We start from the raw sequence: 25,529 nt of genomic DNA on the forward strand, positions 1-25,529 counted from the left end.
GTTACAAATTGGTCTCCGAGTTATGGTTAACGAAGGCGATCCGCAATGTGAATTTGAACAAGTGATCAGCGTGTTCTCTGGGGGAGGTAGATGAGCCGGATCAAGTCGGCAGACCCCTGTTATTTCTCTCCTGCCCTCGCTGGCCCCCCCTGGCACCTTATTGTCATTCAGGAGCCTCCTCTCTGCTCCACTCCCCTCGTCGGCCACCGCCGAGCGCGCTGCTAATGACCGGATGAGGTCACCGCAGTCTCCACTCTGGTCGCCCCCCTCCTGTTCTCCGCTGAGGGCCTTCCCGGCTTTAGTTTCTAAAGGGCCCCTCCGTCGAGCCCCAAGGGACCTTGGGCCCTCCAGCACTGTCTCCTCAGAGCATTTCATCCGCCTTCCAACGCGCGGCCATTCACCGTGGTCCCGAAAGCCCCCCCCCCCCCCAATCATCTAGCGGGGAACTTCTTCTGAAGGAATGGAAGAGTAGGGGGGAAAAAAAGACTGTATTCTCTCTCATGGTTTCTTTTTAAGAAAATGAACTCCCGTACACTGTCACTCAGTTTCTCACACGCACACGCACATGTGCGCGCACGCGGGCACGCACACATCGAAAGCTAAGGAACTAATAGCAAGGTTTTTTAGCTCAATCAAAGCGAGCAGCGATCATGCGTGGCCTTTTAATGAAGTTCTGCCTTAATTAACACCAGAGAGACTGCTGAAGGGAGGGAGGAGAACAAAGATTGCATTCTATCGAATGCGCCCCCTCCCCCTCCCTCCCCTCCACTCCCATCACCCTCTCTCGCTCCCTCCTCCATCACCCCCCTCCATCATCCTCCTCCATCCCCACTCGTCCGACAGACTCTTCCCAGTACAGAATGGGGAGGCTTGGGAGACGCCTAGACAGTATTCCATCTCTAATCTCCCCAGCGCTGGACAGAATAACACTCTGTGATGATGTCGAAACCCCCTTTTGACTCGGGGCTCCAGACTGGATGAAAAAACCTCAAAGAACTTTGATGAACCAAGAAGATTATGAATTCAACACACAAAACACACAAGGGGGATAATCAAGAGTTTTGTTATGAGATGCGATTAGTACTGGGTTAAGACTTAGCACCAGTGTTAGCATTAGCATTAGGTTTAGCATTAGTGGTGGCCATAGTATTAGGTCTAGCGTTATCGTTGTGAAGCGTTCGGTGTTCCTGCTGAGGAACAGTGCCCCTAGAGGGCTTAGAGATCATTGACCTTATATAACCCTCTTGATTGGAGTAAGTGCTCTAGTGTGCTCGGGTATAGTCTGATCACTCTTCACTGATCACTGCCAGTTAAATGCAGACCTGAACTGTCGTTCCGGTGTCTCCAGTCCTACCTCCCTCATGCGTTACTGACATGTGTTGAATGGAGGCAATAAATGGACGACGGAATTGCATTTCTCTGTCAAGAACTTTATTTTAGGCTATTAGGCGGCCGACTATAACTACAACTAAACCAGTGCATGCATAAGAGAAACATACTTAAATTATCATTAGGTTTAGCATGAGCATTGGGCTTAGCATTAAAATTGGGTTTAGCATGAGTAGTGGTATTAGTTTGGCATTAGTATTAGGTTTAGCATTAGCATTATGTCTAGCGTTAGCATTATGGTTAGCATGTGCTTTAGTATTGACAAGAGCATGAGTCTTCCGAAAACGTACAGTGTTGCTTAAAGCATACAACACGAGGTTCATTCCGAGGCTTATCCGAGCTGGATGCTACATGTATTTATGTATTGACGTTTTGCATGAGTGCCGCAGTGTGTGGTTGCTCGCTGAACGTAGCCTGTGTTTGTTCTGCAGGAGCGGCCACGCCCTCATGGCCTTCATGCTGTCCCGGCAGGAGGGCAAGCTGAACCGGCAGCAGACGATGGAGCTGGGCCACCACATCCTCAAAGCTCATATCTTCAAGGTAGCACAGCATGGGCGGCATTACATATGCAGCAGTATCACTGGGTTTCTGTATGTATGTGTGTGTGGTTTATTTATGAGATGATAATATAGTGTAACATAAGCATCGAGATGGGGATATGATGTGTTGTGCTTCATCGATTTTTGTTGTGTGTGTGTGTGTGTGTCTGTGTGTGTGTGCGTCCGTTTGTGTGTGTGTGTGTGTTTGTGTATTCTGTGTCTGTGTGTGTGCGTGCATCTCTGTGTGTGAGCTTGTGTGTGTGTGTGTGTGTGTGTGTGTGTGTGTATCCGTTTGTGTGTGTGTGTGTTTGTGTATTCTGTGTCTGTGTGTGTGCGTGCATCTCTGTGTGTGAGCTTGTGTGTGTGTGTGTGTGTGTGTGTGTGTGTGTGTGTGTGTGTGTGTGTGTGTGTGTATCCGTTTGTGTGTGTGTGTGTTTGTGTATTCTGTGTCTGTGTGTGTGCGTCCATCTCTGTGTGTGAGCTTGTGCGTGTGTGTGTGTGTGTGTGTGTGTCTGTGTGTGTGTATCCGTTTGTGTGTGTGTGTGTTTGTGTATTCTGTGTCTGTGTGCGTGCATCTCTGTGTGTGTGTTTGTGAGTGTGTGTTTCTGTGTGTGCGTGTGTGTGTGTGTGTGTGTGTTTGCTCTGTGTGTGTGTGTGTGTGTGTGTGTGTGTGTGTGTGTGTGTGTGTGTGTGTGTGTGTGTGTGTGTGTGTGTGTGCGTGCGCTCTCCATCCAGGGTCAGAGTAAGAGGACGGGCGTGTCCTCCAGCGTCCTTCAGGCTCTCTGGATCAGCTGCAGCGCAGACGGCCTGTCAGCCGCCCTGTCCTCCCTGAGGAACCTGTACACACCCAACGTCAAGGTACACACACACACACACACACACACACACACACACACACACACACACACACACACACACACACACACACACACACACACACACACACACACACATACACACACACACACACACATCTCTGAGGAGCCTGTACACACCCAACGTCAAGGTACACACACACACACACACACACACACACACACACACACACACACACACACACACACACACACACACACACACACACACACACACACACACACCTACCTCTCTGAGGAACCTGTACACACCCAACGTCAAGGTACACACACACACACACACACACACACACACACACACACACACACACACACACACACACACACACACACACACACACACACACACACACACACACACACACACACACACACACACACACACACACACACACACACACCTCTCTGAGGAACCTGTACACACCTAACGTCAAGGTACACACGCACACACACACACTCCTCTCTGAGGAACAGTGTGGAACAGTGACCCAAACACAAACTCTCTCTAGGACATACACACATCCTACCTGGTCCATGATACCTACAGACTATCCAATCACACTGAATGATTGTGTCCTGAAACTGCTGGCATCTGCTCTCAGCACGGTCCCCCCCCAGGGCTTTTTAATACCACTGATGGTGTCAGGGTGTGTGTGTGTGTGTGTGCCCGGAGGTGAGTTCCTGAAAGCATTCTCTCAGGGTGATGAGTTAGCCTCGCTGATTGATGTCACCGTCGAAACGAAAGATGCTTTTGTGTCTTCCTCCCCAGTCGTTAGTCTGATCCGTCTTGTCTCTGCAGCGAGGATAAGGCCCAGTAATTACCCCCCTCCCGCTGAGATTAGCAGTCATTTAATAAACAGGAAGGCCACGATAATGGTGGCGCCAGGACATGTTATTTATTTATTAGCTTCTTAATACTTTGGATCATCCCGGCGATGTGTTTGCTTTCCACTCTGCTCCCCAAAGACGAGGATAAGAGACACGTTGGCCTTTCAGGAAGTCGTTAGGCTGAGTGATGAGCTCTGTCTACTAGAAACCTGATGGTACCTCAGCATCAGCACTAAAGTGGGGACTCATCACTTGTTCTCTCTCTCTCATTCATTCATAAATTCATTCATTCATTCATTCTTTCTTTCTTTCTTTCTTTCTTTCTTTCTTTCTTTCTTTCTTTCTTTCTTTCTTTCTTTTTCTCTCTCTCTCTCTCTCTCTCTCTCTCTCTCTCTCTCTCTCTCTCTCTCTCTCTCTCTCTCTCTCACACACTCTTATACTCCCCCTTTCACACACTCACTCTCTCTCTCTCTCTCTCTCTCACACTCATGCTCCCTCTTTCACACACTCTCTCTCTCTCTCTCTCTCTCTCTCTCTCTCTCTCTCTCTCTCTCTCTCTCTCTCTCTCTCTCTCTCTCTCTCTCTCTCTCTCTCTCTCTCCTCCCCTCTCTCTCTCTCTCTCTCTTAAGTATGACAGCGGTCATGCTGCTACATGGTGAAGTGACCTTGTTCCGTCCAGGGAAGTTAATCATTCATGTAAATCAGTACTGTACATTATGCCTCCTAATCCAACATTCATCCGGCTCAACCTCAAGCATCACCTTACTGCGTTAATTACTCTTTAATTCCTTAAAGTATCAGTTGCTTTGGAATGATGGAATACCTCCCTATACTTCCATTGGCCATCCACGGGATAAATTAAATGTTATTAGAAATCCTAAAAATGTGGTTTTGTTGATTGCAACCTAACCCTAACTACCTGTCCTCGCCTTTACTCTTTTTTATACCATTTTTTACTTTATTTTATTTTTTATACTATTGCATTGTTAAGGAGAGTTTGGGACACCAACATCATATTGCCAGCCATGACTGCTTTGCCTGTAAAGTTGTGCATTTGACGATAAAATAACTTGACTTGAACTTGACTCGACTTGACCTCGTCGATGTGACCCAATCAGGTGAGCCGGCTGCTGATGCTGGGCGGGGCCAACGTGAACTACCGCACGGAGGTGCTGACCAACTCCCCGGTGCTGTGCGTCCAGTCCCACCTGGGCCATCTGGAGATGGCGGCTCTGCTGCTGGAGTTCGGCGCCAGCGTGGACGTGGTCTCAGAGAACGGCATGAGCCCCCTCTGCTTCTCGTCGGCCGCCGGCCATCTGGGCCTGGTCAGCCTGCTCTGCATGCGGGGCGCCAAGGTACGCCAGGGGGGGACGGACGCTGGGACCCACTGGGGGGTACGGACGGTACCGGTGTAGAGAGTCTGCTGGGTGTTCACATACGAATGTTTCGAGACGAAAGTTTCGAGATGAATGTTTAGAGACGAATGTTTGGAGACGAAAGTTTGCAGCGCTTGCCCCGAGAAAAATCCTCCTGTGTTTAATTACAAACTCTTACAGACCGCACTCTCCTTGTTTAAATCCCTCCAACACTGTGTTGTTCTGCACCTGCGGCCGCTATTAGCACTCATTACCAAAAAGTAGAATAAACGACTTAATTCAAAATACTTAATTAGCAATGTATCGGCCTGTTAGTATATAAATTGATTGCTACATCCATCACAGTATGTATGTACGTACGTATCTGGGTGAAGGCAGAAACCTTAGTCCCCGCTCAGCTGACGTTAACGCTGTGTTGTGGCATGTGGCTCAGGAGGTAGAGCGGGTAGAGGGGCTGGGAACAGGGCGGTCGCTAGTTCGATCCTCCTAGTGTCATGGTGTCACTGAGCAAGACCCCCTTACCCCGGCTGTCGCTGTGAACGGTCGACGCCGCCCTCGGTGTGTGAACGTGTGCGTGAACGGGCGAATGTTAGTCAATAGTGTAAAGTGCTTAGAGTGGCTACTGGTTGGAAAAGCGTTTGTATAAATGCGGTCCGTTTACCGTTTGTTGCGCAGCTGGACCACGTGGATAAGAGCGGGCAGTGTGCCCTGGTGCACGCGGCCCTGCGGGGCCACGCGGAGGTGTTGCAGTACCTCCTGGAGCTGGACTGGGGCCCCGGAGAGCAGCAGGGCCCCGGAGGGCAGAAGGGCAAGGCCCTGCAGCAGGCCCTGGTGGCAGCGGCCAGCATGGGGCACACGCAGGTCAGCAAGGCACCCGCACACACACACACGCACCCGTCACCACGGGGAGCGTGCACCTGCATGACAAACATACGCATACGCACATATACACACATATACCCACATACACACACACGCACGCACACACACGCATGGGGATGATGCGCCGACACACACTCACTCACTCACTCACTCACTCACTCACTCACTCACTCACTCACTCACTCACTCACTCACTCACTCACTCACCTCACTCACTCACTCACTCACTCACTCACTCACTCACTCACTCACTCACTCACTCACTCACTCACTCACTCACTCACTCACTCACTCACACACAAACACACTCTTACACACATACACATAGTAGCTCACCTCTCATGCTCCAGTTTCAGTTTTTTTTCCTTCCGTGGTCCTCACCACTGCTAGCAAACAGCACTAGCTGTACCCCACTTAACCCAGCCAGCAGATTAGCAGTTAGCCGGGTCGCGCAGCCCTGGCCTGGCGCAGTACACCGCTGAATGCTAACGGTAAAAGCTCCCGACCCGCATCGCGGTGGAGCTCTGCCGAGACCAGAGGTAGAAGCCCTTCAGATGGGTCACTGAGCTTCACGGTCTAGCAGTCGGCCGCCCCCTGGATACTCACTCTGTGCACGTCACCCGACACCTCACCTCGCCTCAACCGGGCCGTCCCAAGACGGGTCGGGCTCCTTTACCGCTGGGCAAAAAAAAGATCAGAAAACACGCCGCCGCGGCAGAACTCCTTCTCCAGGTTTGCTTGATATCGTATGCTTGTGAAACCCGCCATTAATCAAAGGTTTGTGTTTGGCAGGTCGTGCGGGACTTGCTGGCGTTGACTAATGAGCATGCGGTGCAAATGGACGAGCATGATACGCTGTGGGGAGAGACAGGTACGTGAGGGTCCATCTGTTCCACCGCACCACCGCTCCAGTCCGCATTAGCTCCCCGCGGTTCCCTGTGTCTGGACGCTGACCACTAGACAAGACCCTCCGGTCTCCGTCCAGCTCTGCAGTGCTCGCACAGGGTGCTTCAGGGGTTGGTGAACTGAAAGTAAAGAGTTCTCTTTGGAGTCGGACTGACTTTGCCTGTCTGTTTCACTTTGGGTTAACTGCCGTCCTCTGCTTCAGTGTATTTTTCCGAACTATTGCTTTCGGTTCACTTCCGCTAAACGGCGTCGGTGCTTTTCTCTGTAGAAGTCGCTTGGCCTCGGCTCTTTAATTGAACACTTTCACACATTTAGACACTCAAACACTTTGGCCAGCGACGCTTCAGCGCAGCGGCGAAATGTTATCGATGGAACAAGCTCTGAATGATCAATTCTCATCTCCCATCTCTCCGGAGAATTCTGTGGGACAGTGTTTAATCGGTGAGCAAAGATTTGAAAATGCTTTGTTCCGTTTCCTTCCTGATACGGGAGGACCGGTACCTTTGAGCGGGGGACTCGTCGCTGACTAATGAGATGAACAGAACCTCTGGACTGCGGAGAGGAAGAAAGCAACACGGTGTTCAAAAGAGTTTCCTGGAAAAGTAACAAAGGAGTTTGGCGTTGATAAAGTGTGGCGGGGGATGCATACCTAACTTGGCAACTCAAAAAAAGAAAACGTATTGCAAATTCGGCTTTGTAGTGTAAAAATAAATCACGGCTTAACAGACCTTGAACCTGAACAAATACCTCTACACACCGGCAAAGTCGTGCAACAACAACAAACTCTTTGGTGTACCGACACCTCCCTAAGTGGTATTACTTCAAAATGCATGTCCTGAATTTTTTAACACTGGCCTAAAACCCCAAGGCACAGATAAACGCGCGCGTGTGTGTTAGCTCTCTCGCGGGGCGGGACTTAAAAGCAGACCGAGCGAGCAGAGTTTTTCCGTAGCCACCATGCCACACATCAGACTCTCGTGGCCCCCGGCAGAATCCCCCTCTGTAGGGCCAGAGACGCCGGTCAGGCCGGTAATGGAGAGGAGAGAAGGGTCGCCCCGTGGGTCACCTGCCACACAAGGAGCTCCGCCGCACGGGGCTAGTTTCCCTGCCTCCGGCCGGCCTGCCAGCCCAGAACAAGTCTCTCTTACAGAAGACGGCGTTGAGAGAGGACCGCGTGATGGCGGTGTCTCGTCTGCTTACTGCTTTGTCGCTTGATGAGTGAGGAGACGAGACTTTTTCTCTGAGTAGACATAACGGCTTGCTGCTTTGTGTGTGTGTGTGTGTGTGTGTGTGTGGGTGTGTGTGTGTGTGGGTAGGGGGCGGGCTGATAAGGCAGCAGCAGATTGGTTGAGTCACTGTTATAACCCAAATTGTTTTGTTTCTGGGGTTCTATCGCACAATTCATTATGCAGAATTGTTATTCTAACCTTGTCTCAACCTGCAGTCTAAAGCGGAGACGGAGATATGGCCTTGAATAATTGGACCTGAAATGATTCCCTCAGTAAACGACAAGCAGTCTAAAGGAAAAATCGTATTTCTATTTAAAATTCACTGAAAAATAACATTTCTATGCAAATAGGGCCAGTGTGAGTGCCTCTCATGTTTGAATAGAAGCAAGATTGCATTCCACAGCCCTGCAAAGTCCAGGGAAAAAAGCCTTCTCAGAATGTTACAGCTTCACTACCTAGAGCTGGTCCAACTAGCGCTATTTTACCTAGAGACTCTCTACCTAGAGCTGGACTACCTAGACCTGGTATACCTAGACCAGGACTACCTAGAACAGAGCACTATTTATCTTTTATTCTTTGTGTAGTATTATTAATGTAGTATTATTCCTCTAATATAATTGATTTAGTATTATTCATGAGCTAGTTTATTGACTGAGACTGATCAATCTGTCTGTCAATAGATGCCAGCTCATTGAATCTGTAATGATCAGAAAAACAAGGACATTTATAAAAATAAATGTAATCCCTTTTATGCAGGACGTTCCTGTTCGGAATTACCCAGAGCCAGGCCAACGTAATTTGCATTAATGAATGAATAGCTTTCCTGCCCTTTGTGAAACACGTGAATGTGTAGATGTATGCAGACTTTTGTGCGCTGATAAAAGGTAGCTGCCCTAAAGGTGTGTATCTAGAAAACTCTTCTGGTTTGCCTGTATGTAATTGTTGGAATAATTTTGACACAATGATTATACTTTTACTAAATCTGTGAAAGTCTGCTCTTGAGCTAAAGAAAGACACTTCTCATTTGCATGAAAATGGATTAATTATACTTCTCTTAATGCTGCTGGTGCAACCCCCCTCCCCGATGAACTCCTCCAGCATCGATCAAACCTTCCTAATGTATTTAATAGGGTGTTTAATAAGCCCTCACACCAGAGGCTGTTTGTTCGAACGTACAAATTGAGGGGTGATTGTGCAATAATGTAGAGGAGCCCTCTTGTTACCCACGCCTCGTCATCGTAACCAAACGCAGCCAGACGAATGGCCGCGCCGATGCAATGTTTTCTCCCCGTGTCTCCTGCTTCCACAGCGGGGAGCCGTTTAAACGATACCATTTCTCACTGCGGCGTCAGGATGAATGCCGCCTCGGGTAACTAGTTAGCGCTGTTGTTTATGGTGCGATGGGAAACCCCGCAGCGTGATGTTGGTGGGGGTGTTTCGTAGCCGGGGCTGAGGGGAAATCATGGTGGTGTGTGTGTGTGTGTGTGTGTGTGTCTCCCCCCCCTCCCCCCCACCACCACCACCACCACCACCACCAACCCGTCTTCCTCGAGGAAGATGAAGACCACAATGGTCTGATGCTACGCAGGAAGACAGAAATACACTTTATTAAGCTCACACACACACAAACCCACAAATGCTCCCAGTTCACCGGAGGCTATCCTAAGATGCTGCTAACTGACTCAGCTGGTGGTTGTCTTGCTTACCAGGCAAGGAAAACCTCTCATCAGATCTCCTTCTCCGTCTCTTGGCCTCATCTGAGACATGCAGACATGACCCGCGGAATCAACAGAACCCAAAGAACCTGCAGAACCTGGAGCGTTGAGATAATTACCGACTGATATGGTGAAGTAGAAAACTCCTGCTGAAGTAGGGCTTTAACTGGTGTTTGTCTTGCTTGAAGTGCAATGGATGGAAAACATCTCAAAAGATCTCCTTCTCTCTCTCTGCGCCTCACGTGCAGAGGCCCAGAGAGAACCCGTGACCCGTGACCCGCAGAACCCACAGTACCTGCAAAACCTGCAGCGCTGAGATTAATATCGTCTGGTTTTGGATGGAGGAAATCCCATGCACTTTGTGTCTCTTATTTCCCGGACGCGATCATGCGTCACAAGTAGGTGACATTTAAGAGTGGTGAGGCGCGTTCGCCCTTTACGGGACTTTGTCACTAAGTGGAACACTTCCACCTGGCCACGCCGAGACCTGTGTGTCCGTGAACTCATTCAGTCATCCAGGACAAGTGAAGCCACCTCTGCTTTGCCTGCTGCAGAGTTTGTGAATCCAGTGTGTTTGCTCCGTCCTACATTGAGATCTCTCTCCGTGTTGTGATGCAGAAGGTGGAGGCAGGGCTGGTTTGGGATCTGGGATGAGCTCCGTGCAGACGGATGGATTCAGGTCGGGGACCCGATGAGCTCTCAAAGCCTTCGTGAGGTGACCTTGGTGCGGAATTGCGGTGTTCTTCCCGCTGTGGATCGGGGTGTCTTTAAGGCTGCTAATGCTATTTTAAGACCTCCCCAATCTGTCCCCGTACTCCCGGTCGCTCTGTCAATATTGGCCCGCTGCAAACGTCATAGATAGTTTGGTTTGGCTTTCTGAGGAGAAGCCGCGCTAGAGTCCACAGTCTAAGTGTGAGCGATAAGCTGTCATTTTTCTGTTTTACGATTCGCTGGGTTTCAGTTGAGTTTCTTTTTTTGTAACAGCATAATGTTCCATTAAGGAAGGGTGTTGGTGATGTTTTTCTTTGTTGTCTAATGCTCGAATGAAAAATGTGCGGGTAGATCAGTACACTCTTCTTAATCTGAAATGACTGAGACGGCTTCTTTTGAGGGGGCGGGATGTCATTTTAATAACCATCTATAATTGTTGGTTTTTTGTTGCCACAACAAACTTCCAGCATCTGTTCTCAGCACTAAAATTGCTTAAGTATAATGCTAATTGTCAGAATGCTATACTTAGGCCCAATCCCATTTCTACCCCTTACCCCTTCAAAACAAGGGGGAAGGGGAAGGGGTAAGGGGTAGAAATGGGATTGGGCCATAGTAACATCATGACTGCTGATAAGGTCTACTTACAGCACTAGTGGGCGTGTCCACCTAGATCTGTGCTGGATAGATCAGCCTACCAGCCTACCCAGTGGACTGTAGCAAACGTTGCTCATCCCTCCGTCACACATCTAGGTGGACACGCCCACTAGTGATGTCATAAGGGGCAGATTATCAGAACGGCCTCTAACGGCCAATCAAACTCGCACCTGGTGGTATCACATGTCCCCTTTAAACAAATGGTGCTGTGTTGACAACGGGATCGGCGCTAGCCAAGCTAACCAAGCTAACCATGCTAACCATGCTGCGCTGCGCCCCCAGCCCTGACGGCGGCGGCGGGGCGGGGGAAGCTGGAGGTGTGTGTCTACCTGCTGGAGGAGGGCGCCGCCGTGCAGCAGGCCAACCGCCGCGGGGTGGCGCCGCTCTTCTGCGCCGTCAGACAGGGACACTGGCAGGTGAGCGCCCTGCCCGACCCCTGACCCCTGAACCCTCTCTCTCCCTTACGCCTCTAAGCTAACCGCTCGCTCTCTTTCTCTCTCTCTTTCTCTTTCTCGCTCTCGCGTTCGCTCTCTCTCGTTCGCTCTCTCTCGTACGCTCTCTCTCTCTCCCTCTCTCTCTCGTTTGCTCTCTCTCTCTCTCTCTCTCTCTCTCTCCCTCTCTCTCTCGTTTGCTCTCTCTCTCTCTCTCTCTCTCCCTCTCTCTCTCGTTTGCTCTCTCTCTGTCTCTCTCTCTCTCTCTCTCTCTCTCTCTCTCTCTCTCTCGTTTGCTCTCTCGCTCTCTCTGTCGGCCTCTCGCGTTTGCTCTCTGTCTCTCTCTCTTGTTTGCTCTCTCGCTTTCTCTGACGGTCTCTCTTGTTTGCTCTCTCGCTTTCTCTGGCGGTCTCTCTTGTTTGCTCTCTCTCTCTCTCGTTTGCTCTCTCTCTCGTTTGCTCTCTCTCTCTCTCTCTCGTTTGCTCTCTCTCTCTCTCTCTCTAAGGCTTCTAACTTCGAACTATCGTCAGACTGAACTCTCTGTTTGACCTTTGTGTGTGTTGCAGATTGCAGAGCTGTTGCTGCAGCACGGTGCGGATGTGAACATCAGCGACAAGCAGGGCCGGACTCTGCTGATGGTGGCTGCCTGCGAAGGACACCTCAGCACCGTGGACTTCCTGCTCACTAAAGGTACGACACTCAGTTTTAACGCATATATACACTGCTGCCAAATAAAAGACTCCATCACAACTAGCGCCAGCTGAGCCATGCCACAAAATGATCCACCGTTTTCTCTTTCAATTAACTGAAAGTTACACAAATATAATGAGGTGATTGCCCCAACATAATATCTAAATGAAGGACCCACTGCTGACACCACTCAGTGGTGACTCAGCCCCGCCTCCCTGTGGCCAGCGTAACCATGGCGACGGTAACTAATGGACCGGTCTCCACCGGTCGTCCCCTTCATCCGTCACGTCCTGCCGCGGCGACGCCGCCGGAGTCATCTGGATAGAATTAGCGGGCCGTGATGTATCGTGACGTCACGACAACACATTAACACGACCGCACTCGTTCATCTTAACTCCCCGCCCCGCTGGTAGGGTGAACCCTGGGAGTGAGCTATCACACACGTATCATCACGTGCAATGCACAGCATCTCCAATCGTTTTACATGTTGTCCGGTTTTTATATTAAGGGCAAGTTTCCTGTGCGTGCGTGCGTGCGTGCGTGCGTGCGTGCGTGCGTGCGTGCGTGCGTGCGTGCGTGCGTGCGTGCGTGCGTGCGTGCGTGCGTGCGTGCGTGCGTGCGTGCGTGCGTGCGTGCGTGCGTGCGTGCGTGCGTGCGTGCGTGCGTGCGTGCGTGCGTGCGTGCGTGCGTGCGTGCGTGCGTGCGTGCGTGCGTGCGTGCGTGCGTGCGTGCGTGCGTGCGTGCGTGCGTGCGTGCGTGCGTGCGTGCGTGCGTGCGTGCGTGCGTGTGTGTTACGGCCGTTGCTGCTCTATAATTGACATTGATTGCATAAAAGTCCTTGCCTCTAGCGATTCCCACGGATCCACAATGTACTGTCGGTGACTTGTATTGTTTTAATTAACACTCAGATTCAGATTTCTTAATTGATCCCGGGGGAAATATTTGTCGGTACCGTTCCTCAGCTGAGGATAACGGAACAAAGTGAGCGGAGTTGATGGAGCCTGCGATTGACTGCTGCTGTTCCGTCCATAGGCGCGTCTCTGACCTCGGTGGACAAGGAGGGCCTGACGCCGCTGAGCTGGGCGTGTCTGAAGGGTCATCAGAACGTGGTGCAGTTCCTGGTGGAGCAAGGGGCCCTCATCGACCACACGGACAAGAACGGACGCACACCGCTGGACCTGGCCGCCTTCTACGGAGACGCAGACATCGTACGTCGGCCGCTCACAGATAACAACGATTGGTCTCGGAACGGCAGGAGGCTCTCCTGCAGGGGGCAGTAGAGTCTGGGGGTTAGAGTGTCTGTGCTGTGTTCCAATATCCATGCTGCCATGAGTACACTTAACATAGTACACTAGTATAGTAGTACACTATCACTAAGTGCGCTCATTTTCAGATGTCGGTGTTGTTCCAAATCGAATACTCCGTGGTGCAGTAACCGGAAATTACGATCACGACTGCCGCCGCGGCTCCTCCCCCGCAATAAACATCCCGCTTTGAACGGTGAACTCTTCACGTCTAGCAGCTATAAAAAGCTATACAAGCTATAAATATTACAAAATGACTCTATTAATGCAGGCTATGTGGAAAATGCGCCGACTTTGGCTCAGCCTGGCTCCGCCCTCTTCCGCTACGTAGTTAAGATGGCTGCCGTTGAGTACGAAAAGTGCACATCGATCCACACTTAGCGACTGATTTGAGTACACCATCCGGGTCCTTTCAGTACACTTATTTTCGCCTGATCTGAATTGGAAACGCCCTACGTACGTACTCAAACGAAGGCTAGTAAGTACGGATAGTATGGATATTGGAACACAGCACAGGTTTCAGGTCGGAGCCCTAATGTCTGAAGGCCTTGAGCAAGATGCCTTACCCCTTACCTGCTCATCAATAACATCTTAACTCACTGTGAGACACTTTGGATTCCAGCTGAAAATCAAAAGAGTCAAGAACCAGATCAGACACAGCACCTTGCAGTGCTGTGTTGCTGCTGTAGCTGCACCACTGTAGTGACCTTGCAGTGCTGCGTTAATCTCGGTGCACCACCGTAGTGACCTTGCAGTGCTATGTTAATCTCGGTGCACCACTGTAATGACCTTGCAGTGCTATGTTAATCTCGGTGCACCACTGTAGTGACCATGCGGTGCTGTGTTAATCTCGGTGCACCACTGTAATGACCTTGCAGTGCTATGTTAATCTAGGTGCACAACTGTATGGACCTTGCAGTGCTGTGTTAATCTCGGTGCACCACTGTAGTGACCATGCGGTGCTGTGTTAATCTCGGTGCACCACTGTAGTGACCATGCGGTGCTGTGTTAATCTCGGTGCACCACTGTAGTGACCATGCGGTGCTGTGTTAATCTCGGTGCACCACTGTAGTGACCATGCGGTGCTGTGTTAATCTCGGTGCACCACTGTAGTGACCATGCGGTGCTGTGTTAATCTCGGTGCACCACTGTAGTGACCTTGCGGTGCTGTGTTAATCTCGGTGCACCACTGTAGTGACCTTGCGGTGCTGTGTTAATCTCGGTGCACCACTGTAGTGACCTTGCGGTGCTGTGTTAATCTCGGTGCACCACTGTATTGACCATGCGGTGCTGTGTTAATCTCGGTGCACCACTGTAGTGACCTTGCGGTGCTGTGTTGTTACTGCTGTAGGTGCAGTACCTGGTGGAGCGTGGGGCGGTGGTGGAGCACGTGGACTACTCGGGGATGCGGCCACTGGACCGCGCCATCGGCTGCAGGAACACGTCGGTGGTGGTGACTCTGCTGAAGAAGGGAGCCAAGCTGGGTGAGTTCCTGGTCGCCTGGACCCCGGCCGACAGCAGCAGCAGCCGCCGCCGTGCGAGTGCATGTGACGCATCCATTAGCGATGCATTTAGATGGCCCCGCGATACATTCGGTTACATTTATTCACTTTAGTCAAATGGATGATGCTTAGTTTTAGTTTACTTTCAGTGACTCACTCCATAGCAAAGAGTTACTTTTAGTTCTCTTATTTCTGTGTGTGTTTGTGTTTGTGTATGTGCCTGTGTGTGTGTTTCTTTGTGTGTTTTGTTTGAATGCGCATGTTCTTCAATCAATTTCTGTGCTTTTGGGCCGATGTAAGGATGTGACCTCCTGACCTTCACCTGAATGGAAAGCATAGTGTTAAACAGCTAGTCACCAGTCCTGTTAAACAGCTAGTCAACAGTCCTGTTCAACAGCTAGTCAGCAGTCCTGTTCAACAGCTAGTCACCAGTCCTGTTCAACAGCTAGTCAACAGTCCTGTTCAACAGCTAGTCAGCAGTCCTGTTCAACCGCTAGTCAACAGTCCTCTTCAACAGCTAGTCACCACCAGTCATGTTCAGCAGCTAGTCAACAGTCCTGTTCAACAGCTAGTCACCAGTCCTGTTCAACAGCTAGTCACCAGTCCTGTTCAACAGCTAGTCAACAGTCCTCTTCACCATCTAGTCAACAGTCAACTGACTGATTGGGCTAAGTAGACACATCTCCTGCCTTTTTCCTCAATTAGCCGTGTATGCAAATGGCTAAATTGATAGTAAACATCCTCATGGTCCCTGTAGTGCAGTAAGCAGTGTATGCTTAGTGCTAATAGAGAGCCTTTTAATATTTCCCTGTAGCACAGTTGGAAGTGTAGCTACTCATTGTAGCATTTTAGCAGGACTAAGGTGGAGCGACTTAGGGAGAGGTTGGCATCTTAGTTAGGATGCTGGGTTTCTATTGGTCCGCTGGGACCTGTTCCCCTCCCTGCATGTGGGCTCTTCCCCTTCTCCTCTTCCTCTTTAACACTCTTCTCTCTCTTTTTAACTGCTTTCAATTCAAAAAAATAACCTAAGGCTACAGAACATCGCCTTATGATCGATCAGGTACAATCTTTAGGTAACTTTACCTCGTACCAAATTCAACGTGAATACAACCACTATCTGTAGACGGAGAGCCGTGGACATAACACCTGGCGTGCGTGCGTGTGTGTGTGTGTGTGTGTGTGTGTGTGTGTGTGTGTGTGTGTGTGTGTGTGTGTGTGTGTGTGTGTGTGTGTGTGTGTGTGTGTGTGTGTGTGTGTGTGTGTGTGTGTGCAGGGAACGCCGCGTGGGCCATGGCTACGTCTAAACCTGACATCCTCATCATCCTCCTGCAGAAGCTGATGGAGGAGGGAAATCTGCTCTACAAGGTACGAACCGTTTGACATGTTCCACGTGTATTATACGTTCGGTATGTTTAGGATCACAGTAACGAGGTCAGCTGATCAGAGCACTTGGCTCTACCGCCTAAAGCATACGTGTGTGTGTGTGTGTGTGTGTGTGTGTGTGTGTGTGTGTGTGTGTGTGTGTGTGTGTGTGTGTGTGTGTGTCGGGATGCTCTTCATGCTGTGTAGTATTGAGTGAGGATGTGGTGGGGTGTTGTGAGGGGTTGTAAGGACGTAGGAATGCGAGGAGGATGTGAAGGTATGAGAGAATGTGTGAGGAGACATGTGGGTGTGAGTACATGAGTGTGCTAGGACGGGAAGATGTGTGAAGCCGTGAGGAAATAAGGACGTCAAGTGACTTGAGGATCTTTGATGACATGAGCCGTGAGTGTGAGGATGTGAGTTTGAGGATGTGCGGGGGACGTGAGAGTGTGTGAGAGTTTGAGGAAGTGTGAGGATGTCAGGACATAAGGATGTGAGGGTGTGACGATCTGTGAGTGTCAGGATGTGAGAGTGAGGATGTGGGAGAGTGAGGATGTGGGAGTGTGAGGATGTGCGAGGGTGTCAGGATGTGGGGGCGTGGGGCTGTGTGCGGCCAGTACGTCATTATGTGACGATGTGTGAGGGTATGATGATCTCATTTAGATTTGGATGAAAGAGAGGTGGCCTTCTGCACATCACGGCTCAATGAAGGACACACAGATGAGAGGACGAATGATGTATGTTTGTTTGTGATGCGTGTGTTGCCGGGGTGGGTTTGTGTGAGCGTGTACTGCTACACAAGTAAACCATGATGGATGCATGACATTTACCTTATTGAGTTTTTCTGGCAGGATGACGATCCACTCTGGTGCATTCTGTGTGTGTGTGTGTGTGTGTGTGTGTGTGTGTGTGTGTGTGTGTGTGTGTGTGTGTGTGTGTGTGTGTGTGTGTGTGTGTGTGTGTGTGTGTGTGTGTGTGTGTGTGTGTGTGTGTCTGTGAATAGCCCTCCGTTATCTCCTCATCTTGTTTATTATTTCTGTTCTGCTCGTCAACATGGTTCATCCTCTCCTCGTGTTTCCTCGTCTCCTTTCCTCCTCTCCTGTTTCTTCCTCTCCTCTCCTTGTGTTTCTTCCTTTCCTCTCCCCTCCTCTCCTCTCCTCCTCTCCTCTCTTCTCCTCTCCTTGTGTTTCTTCCTCTCCTCTCCTCTCTTCTCCTCTCCTTGTGATCCGTTCTCTCTTCTCCTCGTGTTTCTTCTTCTCCTCATGTCCTCTCGGTGTTTCATCCTCTCCTCGTGTTCCCTCCTCTCCTCATGTCCTCACTGCGTTTCATCCTCTCCTCATGTCCTCTCGGTGTTTCATCCTCTCCTCGTGTTCCCTCCTCTCCTCATGTCCTCACTGCGTTTCATCCTCTCCTCATGTCCTCACTGCGTTTCATCCTCTCCTCGTGTTCCCTCTTCTCCTCATGTCCTCACTGCGTTTCATCCTCCTCTCCTCGTGTTCCCTCCTCTCCTCATGTCCTCACTGCGTTTCATCCTCCTCTCCTCGTGTTCCCTCCTCTCCTCATGTCCTCACTGCGTTCCCTCCTCTCCTCGTGTTCCCTCCTCTCCTCATGTCCTCAATGCGTTTCATCCTCTCCTCGTGTTCCCTCCTCTCCTCATGTCCTCACTGCGTTTCATCCTCCTCTCCTCGTGTTCCCTCCTCTCCTCATGTCCTCCCCGCGTTTCATCCTCTCCCCTCCTCCTCCTCCTCCTCTCTCTGTGTGTTGCAGAAGGGGAAGATGAAGGAGGCAGCCCAGAGGTACCAGTATGCCCTCCGGAAGTTTCCCAGGGAGGGCTTCGGAGACGACCTGAAAGCCTTCAAAGAGCTCCGGGTCTCGCTGTACCTCAACCTCTCCCGCTGCCGCAGGAAAACCAACGTGAGTCCCGGGGCTGGTCGTGTTTCCTCCTGAACAGCCAATGACGTGTCTGTAGCGTCTTGTTTAATTTGTATCACAAGGAGAGCACAGGTGGCTAACAGGACTAGTTGGTGACTAGTGACTGGACTAGTTAACAGGCTGCTGTACTTTTCTGTGTTCTGTACATGAGTGTGGACAGATCTAGGTGGAAGGCATCAGGCTGTGTTGCTATTAGCGATCATAATATTGCTCCTGGCTAGCCTGTTGATTCAGTTCAAGTGTTGGTTGTACCTTTGAGTCGTCAGCTGTGTGCGATGTTGAAGTTATTAATACTGTTAAATACTAAATGTATCTTCATGAATCAAAACTTCATTTAAATGGTCACATTTATGCATTTGTATTTTTTGGAACGAAAATAATTAAAGTAATATATCTGGACCTGACATCACTTAAATTCTCATTGAGCTAATTGTTTCGGGCAAGTTTAAAACGTACTAATGGTGATGAGGTAGCATCAGTGTAAAGCAGCGCTCGTTCGCTGACTACACAGTGGCATGCTGCCAGACTCTTTAAAGTGTAGTACTTTTCCATGACAACCTAAAGGGGTACTCTTAGGCTCTGGCAGAGTGGTTCAAAGTGCTGGCCTTCAAGTTCTGATCAACTGGTTACTTTCACACTTTCACTCTCACCATTGTGACTTTTCTTCTCGCTAACGATCCTGGTAAAAGCTTTGTAGCAGTAGTTGATGGTGTCTTGTTGTCTGCAGGACTTTGGCATGGCTGAGGAGTTTGCTTCGAAGGCGCTGGAGCTGAAGCCCAAGTCCTACGAAGCCTACTACGCACGCGCCCGGGCCAAGAGAAGCAGCAGGTAGGCCTCTTCAACCCAGACCAGGGATCCACACCAGGACACACCCAGCAATACATCTCCCAAACCAGTTTAGGATCATTCTTATTGTTTTATCTGATCTAGGTTTCTTGTAGAGCAGGACTAATCATGCATGCAGCACTGTTGGATGTACATAATGTTGAGTAAGAGGCCAGTTCATAGGGAGTTTGTAACTTCTTTCAAAGGTAAACCCTGGTTCTCTGAAACATTATCAGCTATGAGTTGTGAGTTGATTCAGGCCCGTGGTTATCTGCGTAGCACTGCTGATTCCTCTGGAAGCCAAGCAGGGCTGGTCATGGTCTGTCCTGAGATGGGAGACCAGACGGAGTTGGTAGTGGTGTTGTTGTGCCAGTAGGGGGTGCGCGTCCGTCTGGCCTGAGTAACATCCCCGGTTCCCAAGGATGGAAGAACAGTGGATTAACATTTGGCGACTCTCTGTGGTCCATAAAGATCCAAGGGCTCTGGTCGTGAGAGCAGCGGGGCTAACCCGTCGTCCTGGCTCTCTGCCACCTGATCATTCTCTGGTCTCTCATTGGACGGTTGAATCCGTCTCTCCACTGCGAGAGTCGGTGTGTGGTGAGCATTCTGGTGCTAACCTCACACTGGTAGTGGAGGAGATCTTGTGTGTATACACACACACACACACACACACACACACACACACACACACACACACACACACACACACTATTTGCCTTCAAAAGTGTGACTCATTATTTTTGTTCAAGCGTTTCAATAATTCAGCGAATGCTTCATCTGTCAATATCCGACGGTTGTTAATGATGCGATGAGGGTGCATCGATGTAGAACTCAAAAGGAGACCCCAAGCTGTGTCCAGCAGAGGGCACTCGCTGTGACCGCCTCGAGTGAGGACGGATGGTTCTAAAAGAGTTTGACAGCTCCTACAACGTCGTTAACCCATGAAGCCACCCAGCAACAAGCTCAATCAGAGAGGGTTTCGTTCTGAGTGTACACGCAGAGGTTTATTTCCATTGCGCGGCGTGTCCGTGCAATGGAAATAAACCTCTACGTGTACACTCAGAATGAACCCTCTCTGATTGGTTAACGCCGTGCCCGGTCCGGGTAACGTCTGAACACGGCCGACGTGCGTCTCTCTCCCCTCCGTCCGCAGGCAGTTCTCCGCCGCCATGGTCGACCTGCACGAGGCGGCCAAGCTGTGCCCCAACAACAGGGAGATACGCCGCCTGCTGGCCCGCGTGGAGGAGGAGTGCAAGCAGATGCAGCGCGCCCAGGTCAAGCCCTCCCAGCCCGGGGCCGCCGGCACCACCAGCCAGGGGGCCTCCGGGGGCCACGACTCGGACATGGAGCCCGAGGAAGGGCAGGCGGAACACCCGGAGCAGCGGCTCTGCAGGAGCCTGGAGGGCCAGAGGAACATCCTGGAGGAGGAGGAGGACGAGGAGGATGAGGACGAGGACGAGGAGTCCCTGCAGGCCGAGGGCCACTGGCCCCAGAACGCGTACTCCCTCAGCAGGGTCCCGCCCGCCGAGACGCTGAGCACGGGCCACCAGAACCACGGGGCCCGGCCCGGCTCGCCCCCGGGGCCCGGCCGGCTGCCCCCGCACCGGTACCCCCGGGAGCACCGGGAGGCCCTGGCCCAGCAGGGCCTGGTCCTCCAGTCCACCAAGCAGGCGCAGATCGTCAAGACCAACCAGCACATGAGCGGGGGGGGGCGTCCCGCCGGATCCAAGTCGCAGTACGGCCCCTCCAGCCCGCTGCCCAGCAGACGCATGTCCAGCGCGCTGAAGGCGGGCCCCGGCATCGACATCAGCCCTCTGCCGACCCCCGCCGACGAGCCCGTGTACGGGGAGCGCTTTTCCCTGGCGACCACCGCCATGGTCCACCACGGCGACGGCGACGGGCCGCACCTCTCCCAGACCTCCTCCTACTGCAGCAGCAGCAGCTCCTCTAAGGGCCCGGGCCAGGAGCCCGTGTCCAGCTACTCCGGCTCCTCCCTGGACGGGCTGGCCTGCTCGGGCCCCCTGCTGGAGCCGGGGAAGGAGGCGGGGTGCTCCGGCTCCCAGGCGGGCTGCGGCAGCATCAGGGTGTCCAGCTCCACCTCCAGCCTGGCCTCCAGCAGCAGCCAGTCAGAGAGCGGCAAGCTGGGCCCCGACGTCCGCTCCAAGACCTCGGACAAGGCCAAGCACAGCCAGCCGGCCGGCGGCGGCAGCGGCAGCGGCGGCGGCGGCGGCGACTGGAAGCCCCGGCCCTTCATGGGCGTCATGGATAAGACGGCCCGCTTTCAGCAGCAGCTGCAGCTGCAGCAGCAGCAGCAGATGCAGATGCAGCAGATGCAGCTGAGCCACCAGGGCCCGTTGTGCGGGGGGCGGACCTGGCAGAACCACTCCATGGACGTCCCGATGGGGCACAGCGCAGGGCGCGGCCTGGGCATGCAGTCCATGAGCTGCGACCTGCCCTTCGGCAAAATGCTGAGCACTTACCAGGAGCAGCAGCCGCCGCCGCCGCACAAGCCCGCACCCCCCCACGCTGCCCTGCCCATGGGCAGCCTGCAGAACGGCGTCCACGGCAACGACTTCACCGATAAGTTCTGCCAGGCGGCCGCCTTCTACAAACAGTCCAAGCCGGCGTTGGCCATGCAGCACCCGTTCATGGGCGCGCCGCCCGTTCCGCCCGGTCTGACCCGGGACAACCCGGCCCGGGACAACCCCGCGCTCCACGTCTCCGCCATCAAACCAAAGCGATCGTTTATAGAGTCCAACGTCTAATTTATTTTCTGGGGTTCGTCGTCACATCGCACACACACTAGCAAAAAAAAAAGAAAGTTCGACGATTTTCGTGTTTTTTTTTCTAACCAACCCCCCGGTCGTGTTTCCTCTTTAATAGGTTTTTCGTTTGATTCAAGTGAGCGACCACGCTTGCCCCCCCCCCCCCCCCTTGGTGAAGACAGACCACAGACTGTACCCCTGGCCCGCTGGCTGGCTGGCTGGCGGTTCTGCCAACACGTTCCACGGTTCAGCCAAGCTGAAGACACCTCAGTGGGCGTGTCCAGAACGCCGTGCTCCTAGAGACTTAACGGCGACAGCTAGCACTTTAAGAATGCATCAAGGGCCTTTTTTTTCAAAGTGCTTAAAACAATAGATCCTTTATGCTAGCATCGTGTTATTAGTGTGCAGAGATGTTACACAGCGGCTGTGTTTGAGTCCACGGTGCTGAGAGTCCACTTGGGAGGCGTTGAAGGACGGGCATTCCTATGTTCTGGCAAGGATGTTGTCGCTCCTGACTTCTGTGTATATTATTATAAATACGTATTTCCTTTTGAGGGAAGGTCTGTGTCAAGTGTATTGACTCGTATACAGTCGTGTATTTTGAATTGTTTTTATTTTCTGCACAGTTTTGTTGAAGATGGTGTTCTGAAAATGTATTTGTTTAATATGTTTGTACATTCTATAAATCGGCCATTAACATTGGAAGTAAATCCTCCTTGTATCTGCTTGTTGTTAGCCGTGTAGTTTATTTATTTACAGCGCCTCTGGCTTGGTTCATTGTAAAAGCAATATATTTTATATAGTTATTTTTGCACAGCTACTAAGACATTTTACGATTCAGAATAATATTCGGCTTAAGTGCATGCATCCGTTGCAGTTTATAAGAAAGAGTTCAAAAGAAATATTTAAAAAAATACAAATATTGTTTGGCGGCATTGTGCCATTAGCTCTATTTTACTACAATATGTATGTTACTCGCCATTCGTTGCCATGTTTTCAGTATTGTGAGCTGTCTTAGCTGTGACCACATGCTGTAATAGGACTTCCTGCCATCGCCATCGTGGGAAATAAAGGCATCACTAAGAAAGACGAAGCGCATTTGGCTTTTTATTGTTGGGCATAAAAACACAGCTGGAGCTGTGAACACGCAGTGCTAAAGCCCCCTCCATGGGCCTCATAAACCTTATTAAAAGCTTATTAAAAGGCTGTGAATTCATCCACTGAGTCTTGGAGGTCTTTCCCTCTCCATCTTACCCTAAACACACCGTCTCTTTCGCACGGGGGGGGTCCGGTGCCTCGGTCCACTTCCAGCGTGGAAGTGGAACTGCTTCATGGCGTCTGGCTCGTAGGAATAGCCTGTTGACAAACGACGTCCGTGTCAAATGTGACAGATGTCATCAATAACATGTGATATCTCTTGTCTAACATGATAAAGATTAAACACACAAATAACTAAACGGTTATAGTGTACATTTAAATTTAGCAGACACTTTAATCCAACGCGACTTGCATCCATTCGTAGAGACCGACGGCGTATTCAACCATGCAAGGCGACAGCCAGATTGTCGGGAGCAGTCAGGGTAAGGTGTCTTGCTCAGGGACACCTCGACACTCAGCTAGGAGGAGCTGGGGATAGCAACCTTCCGGTTACAAATCAACCTGCTCTAACTCCTGAGCTACTGCTGCCAAATTGCAAGAAAGTGTGAATAGATGAGAAACATGAAAACATGAATAGTTTTTGAATGATTGATGAGGGACCTGCAGGCATGACGGGGGCATTCATCTGCACCCTGGCGATAGGGCACGGGAACCTGTCTGGAGTTCCTGAGATGGTGAGGCCTTCCTTCCGGACCTGAAACAACATTTGGGTTCATTGTCATAATTGGCAAATTGCACAAAAACTTGCATTACGTAAGTCACTGTGGGAGTGTGTGGGGACTGGCTGGTTCAAGCAGCCTCACCTGGCCCGAGTCAGACTGATTGGACTCCGAGGGTGAGGCAGCACACCTGTTGTGCGTCGACTAATCAATGTGCACAGGTTAAGCCAGCAATCACTACACACACCGGGAGATCTCATGCATGGCAGCATGGCAGCATCGCCCGCTCTATAGCGTTAGACTCAACCTTGGCAATGAACTCGACTGAAAAACAAACCATCATACCGCACCAATAAGAACCCCACAACTGAAAACCAACCCCACCAATAAGAACCCCTGACACCAGAGCTAAAAAAACAACCCCTAACCCCACCCATAACACCCCTTAAATGGATATATAATAACCTTCAAACCCCACCCATAAGAACCCCAGAACTGAAGAACCAACCCTAAACCCCATTCATAAGAACCCCTAACCCCACAACTGAAAACAAACCCTCAAATCCCACCAATAGCAACCCCTGACATTAACTCTCCCTTTCCATTACCCTCAACCTAAGCACCCCCTTTCCCCTAAATCAATTGCGGCCCCCCCCAGGCAGAGCCATCTTTGTGACCCCTGACCTCTGTCCTCACTGCCTTGTTAAACCTTTGTAAAATGGTGCCCTGAACACATCCATACAAGTTACTTTTACCATACTATACAAATGCATAAATCATTGTCCAGTAGCATTAGATATTTTCCTTTTCAGTTAGCCCACTTAATCAAATAGCGCTCAAGCTCTCTCCTTTATTCATCAAACTCCCGTCACCCCCTCCCTAATTCTAATTCTAATTTTATTTTTTCCACTACATATACAACTGTACCATATCTTGACTCAAGGTTTATATAACATTCAATCATACATAATTTCTCTGTCTAACGATACATTCCACACTATTTAGTCCGTTGCCCTATTATGTTTTCCTCCTTTTTCTTTGAAGATGAGTAATAACTCTTTTCCTTATCTTATTTTGCCTACGCACGTTTAGGCCCCGCTATTCCCCGCTCATCGGGACATCCTTATTTGGTCCCATCTCGTCCTCACCGCGATTGAATATTAAATAAATTATAAATCAAATCTTTGAAGTGGCTGTAGGGCGCCATCTTCTGTTCAGATGACTTCATCAGATGACTCAGATGAAGTTTTTGGTTGGCATACTTTTTTTTTTATTGACACAGCTCTATCTCCGGCTACAAGGCAAGGCAAGGCAATTTTATTTGCATGGCGCATTTCTTACATCAAGCAGTTTAATGTGCTTTACAGAGAAAAAAAACTAGTGAAGAAGTACATGCAAACAATATCATGAAAGACCTTCAAGTAAATTACACATGTACTATGAAAAGTAAAGGGAGAAAAAGGAATAATTTTTTTAAAAAGACATTCAGTAAGGTCAGACATTTCAGATATGAATCCGACATTAAATATAAATTGATTAGGATAAAATAAGAAAGAGAAGTATAAATCGATCAGAATAAAAATAAAAAAGAGAAGGAAAACATTAGAAATGTTAATAGTATGTATCACTGAAGAGCTTAGTCTTTAGCTTTGATTTAAAAATAGAAGTTGTGGCAGCGTTTTTAATTTCTTCTGGCAGTTTGTTCAAAAGTTTAGCTGCATAAACACTAAAGGCTGACTCACCACATTTTGTTTTGGCAGTAGTTTGAACCAAAAGATACGATGGCTCATTGCATTC

At 50.4% G+C, this 25,529-nt stretch overlaps 1 protein-coding gene across 1 annotated transcript; it reads left to right on the plus strand.

Moving 5' to 3' along the window:
- Positions 1-848: 848 nt before the first annotated feature.
- Positions 849-23,817, plus strand: LOC130372937 (protein TANC1-like). Its single transcript, XM_056579072.1, has 13 exons — positions 849-1,929; positions 2,664-2,786; positions 4,750-4,986; positions 5,683-5,868; positions 6,682-6,760; positions 11,387-11,520; positions 12,102-12,225; positions 13,258-13,433; positions 14,881-15,013; positions 16,305-16,396; positions 18,161-18,307; positions 19,053-19,153; positions 20,304-23,817. Exons 1-13 carry the CDS (start codon positions 1,741-1,743, stop codon positions 21,913-21,915), a joined length of 3,333 nt encoding a protein of 1,110 aa, XP_056435047.1. The 5' UTR covers positions 849-1,740; the 3' UTR covers positions 21,916-23,817.
- The last annotated feature ends 1,712 nt before the right edge of the window (positions 23,818-25,529 follow it).

Source organism: Gadus chalcogrammus, chromosome 20, assembly GCF_026213295.1.
Source record: "Gadus chalcogrammus isolate NIFS_2021 chromosome 20, NIFS_Gcha_1.0, whole genome shotgun sequence".
NCBI classification, from domain to species: Eukaryota; Metazoa; Chordata; class Actinopteri; order Gadiformes; family Gadidae; genus Gadus; species Gadus chalcogrammus.

Excerpts from the sequence above, each read along its gene's own strand:
- LOC130372937 (XM_056579072.1), top strand. The coding sequence starts at position 1,741 with ATGTATTTATGTATTGACGTTTTGCATGAGTGCCGCAGTGTGTGGTTG. Across the intron at positions 6,761-11,386 it reads TACGCTGTGGGGAGAGACAG|CCCTGACGGCGGCGGCGGGG; the intron begins GTACGTGAGGGT and ends CTGCGCCCCCAG. Across the intron at positions 13,434-14,880 it reads TCTACGGAGACGCAGACATC|GTGCAGTACCTGGTGGAGCG; the intron begins GTACGTCGGCCG and ends TTACTGCTGTAG.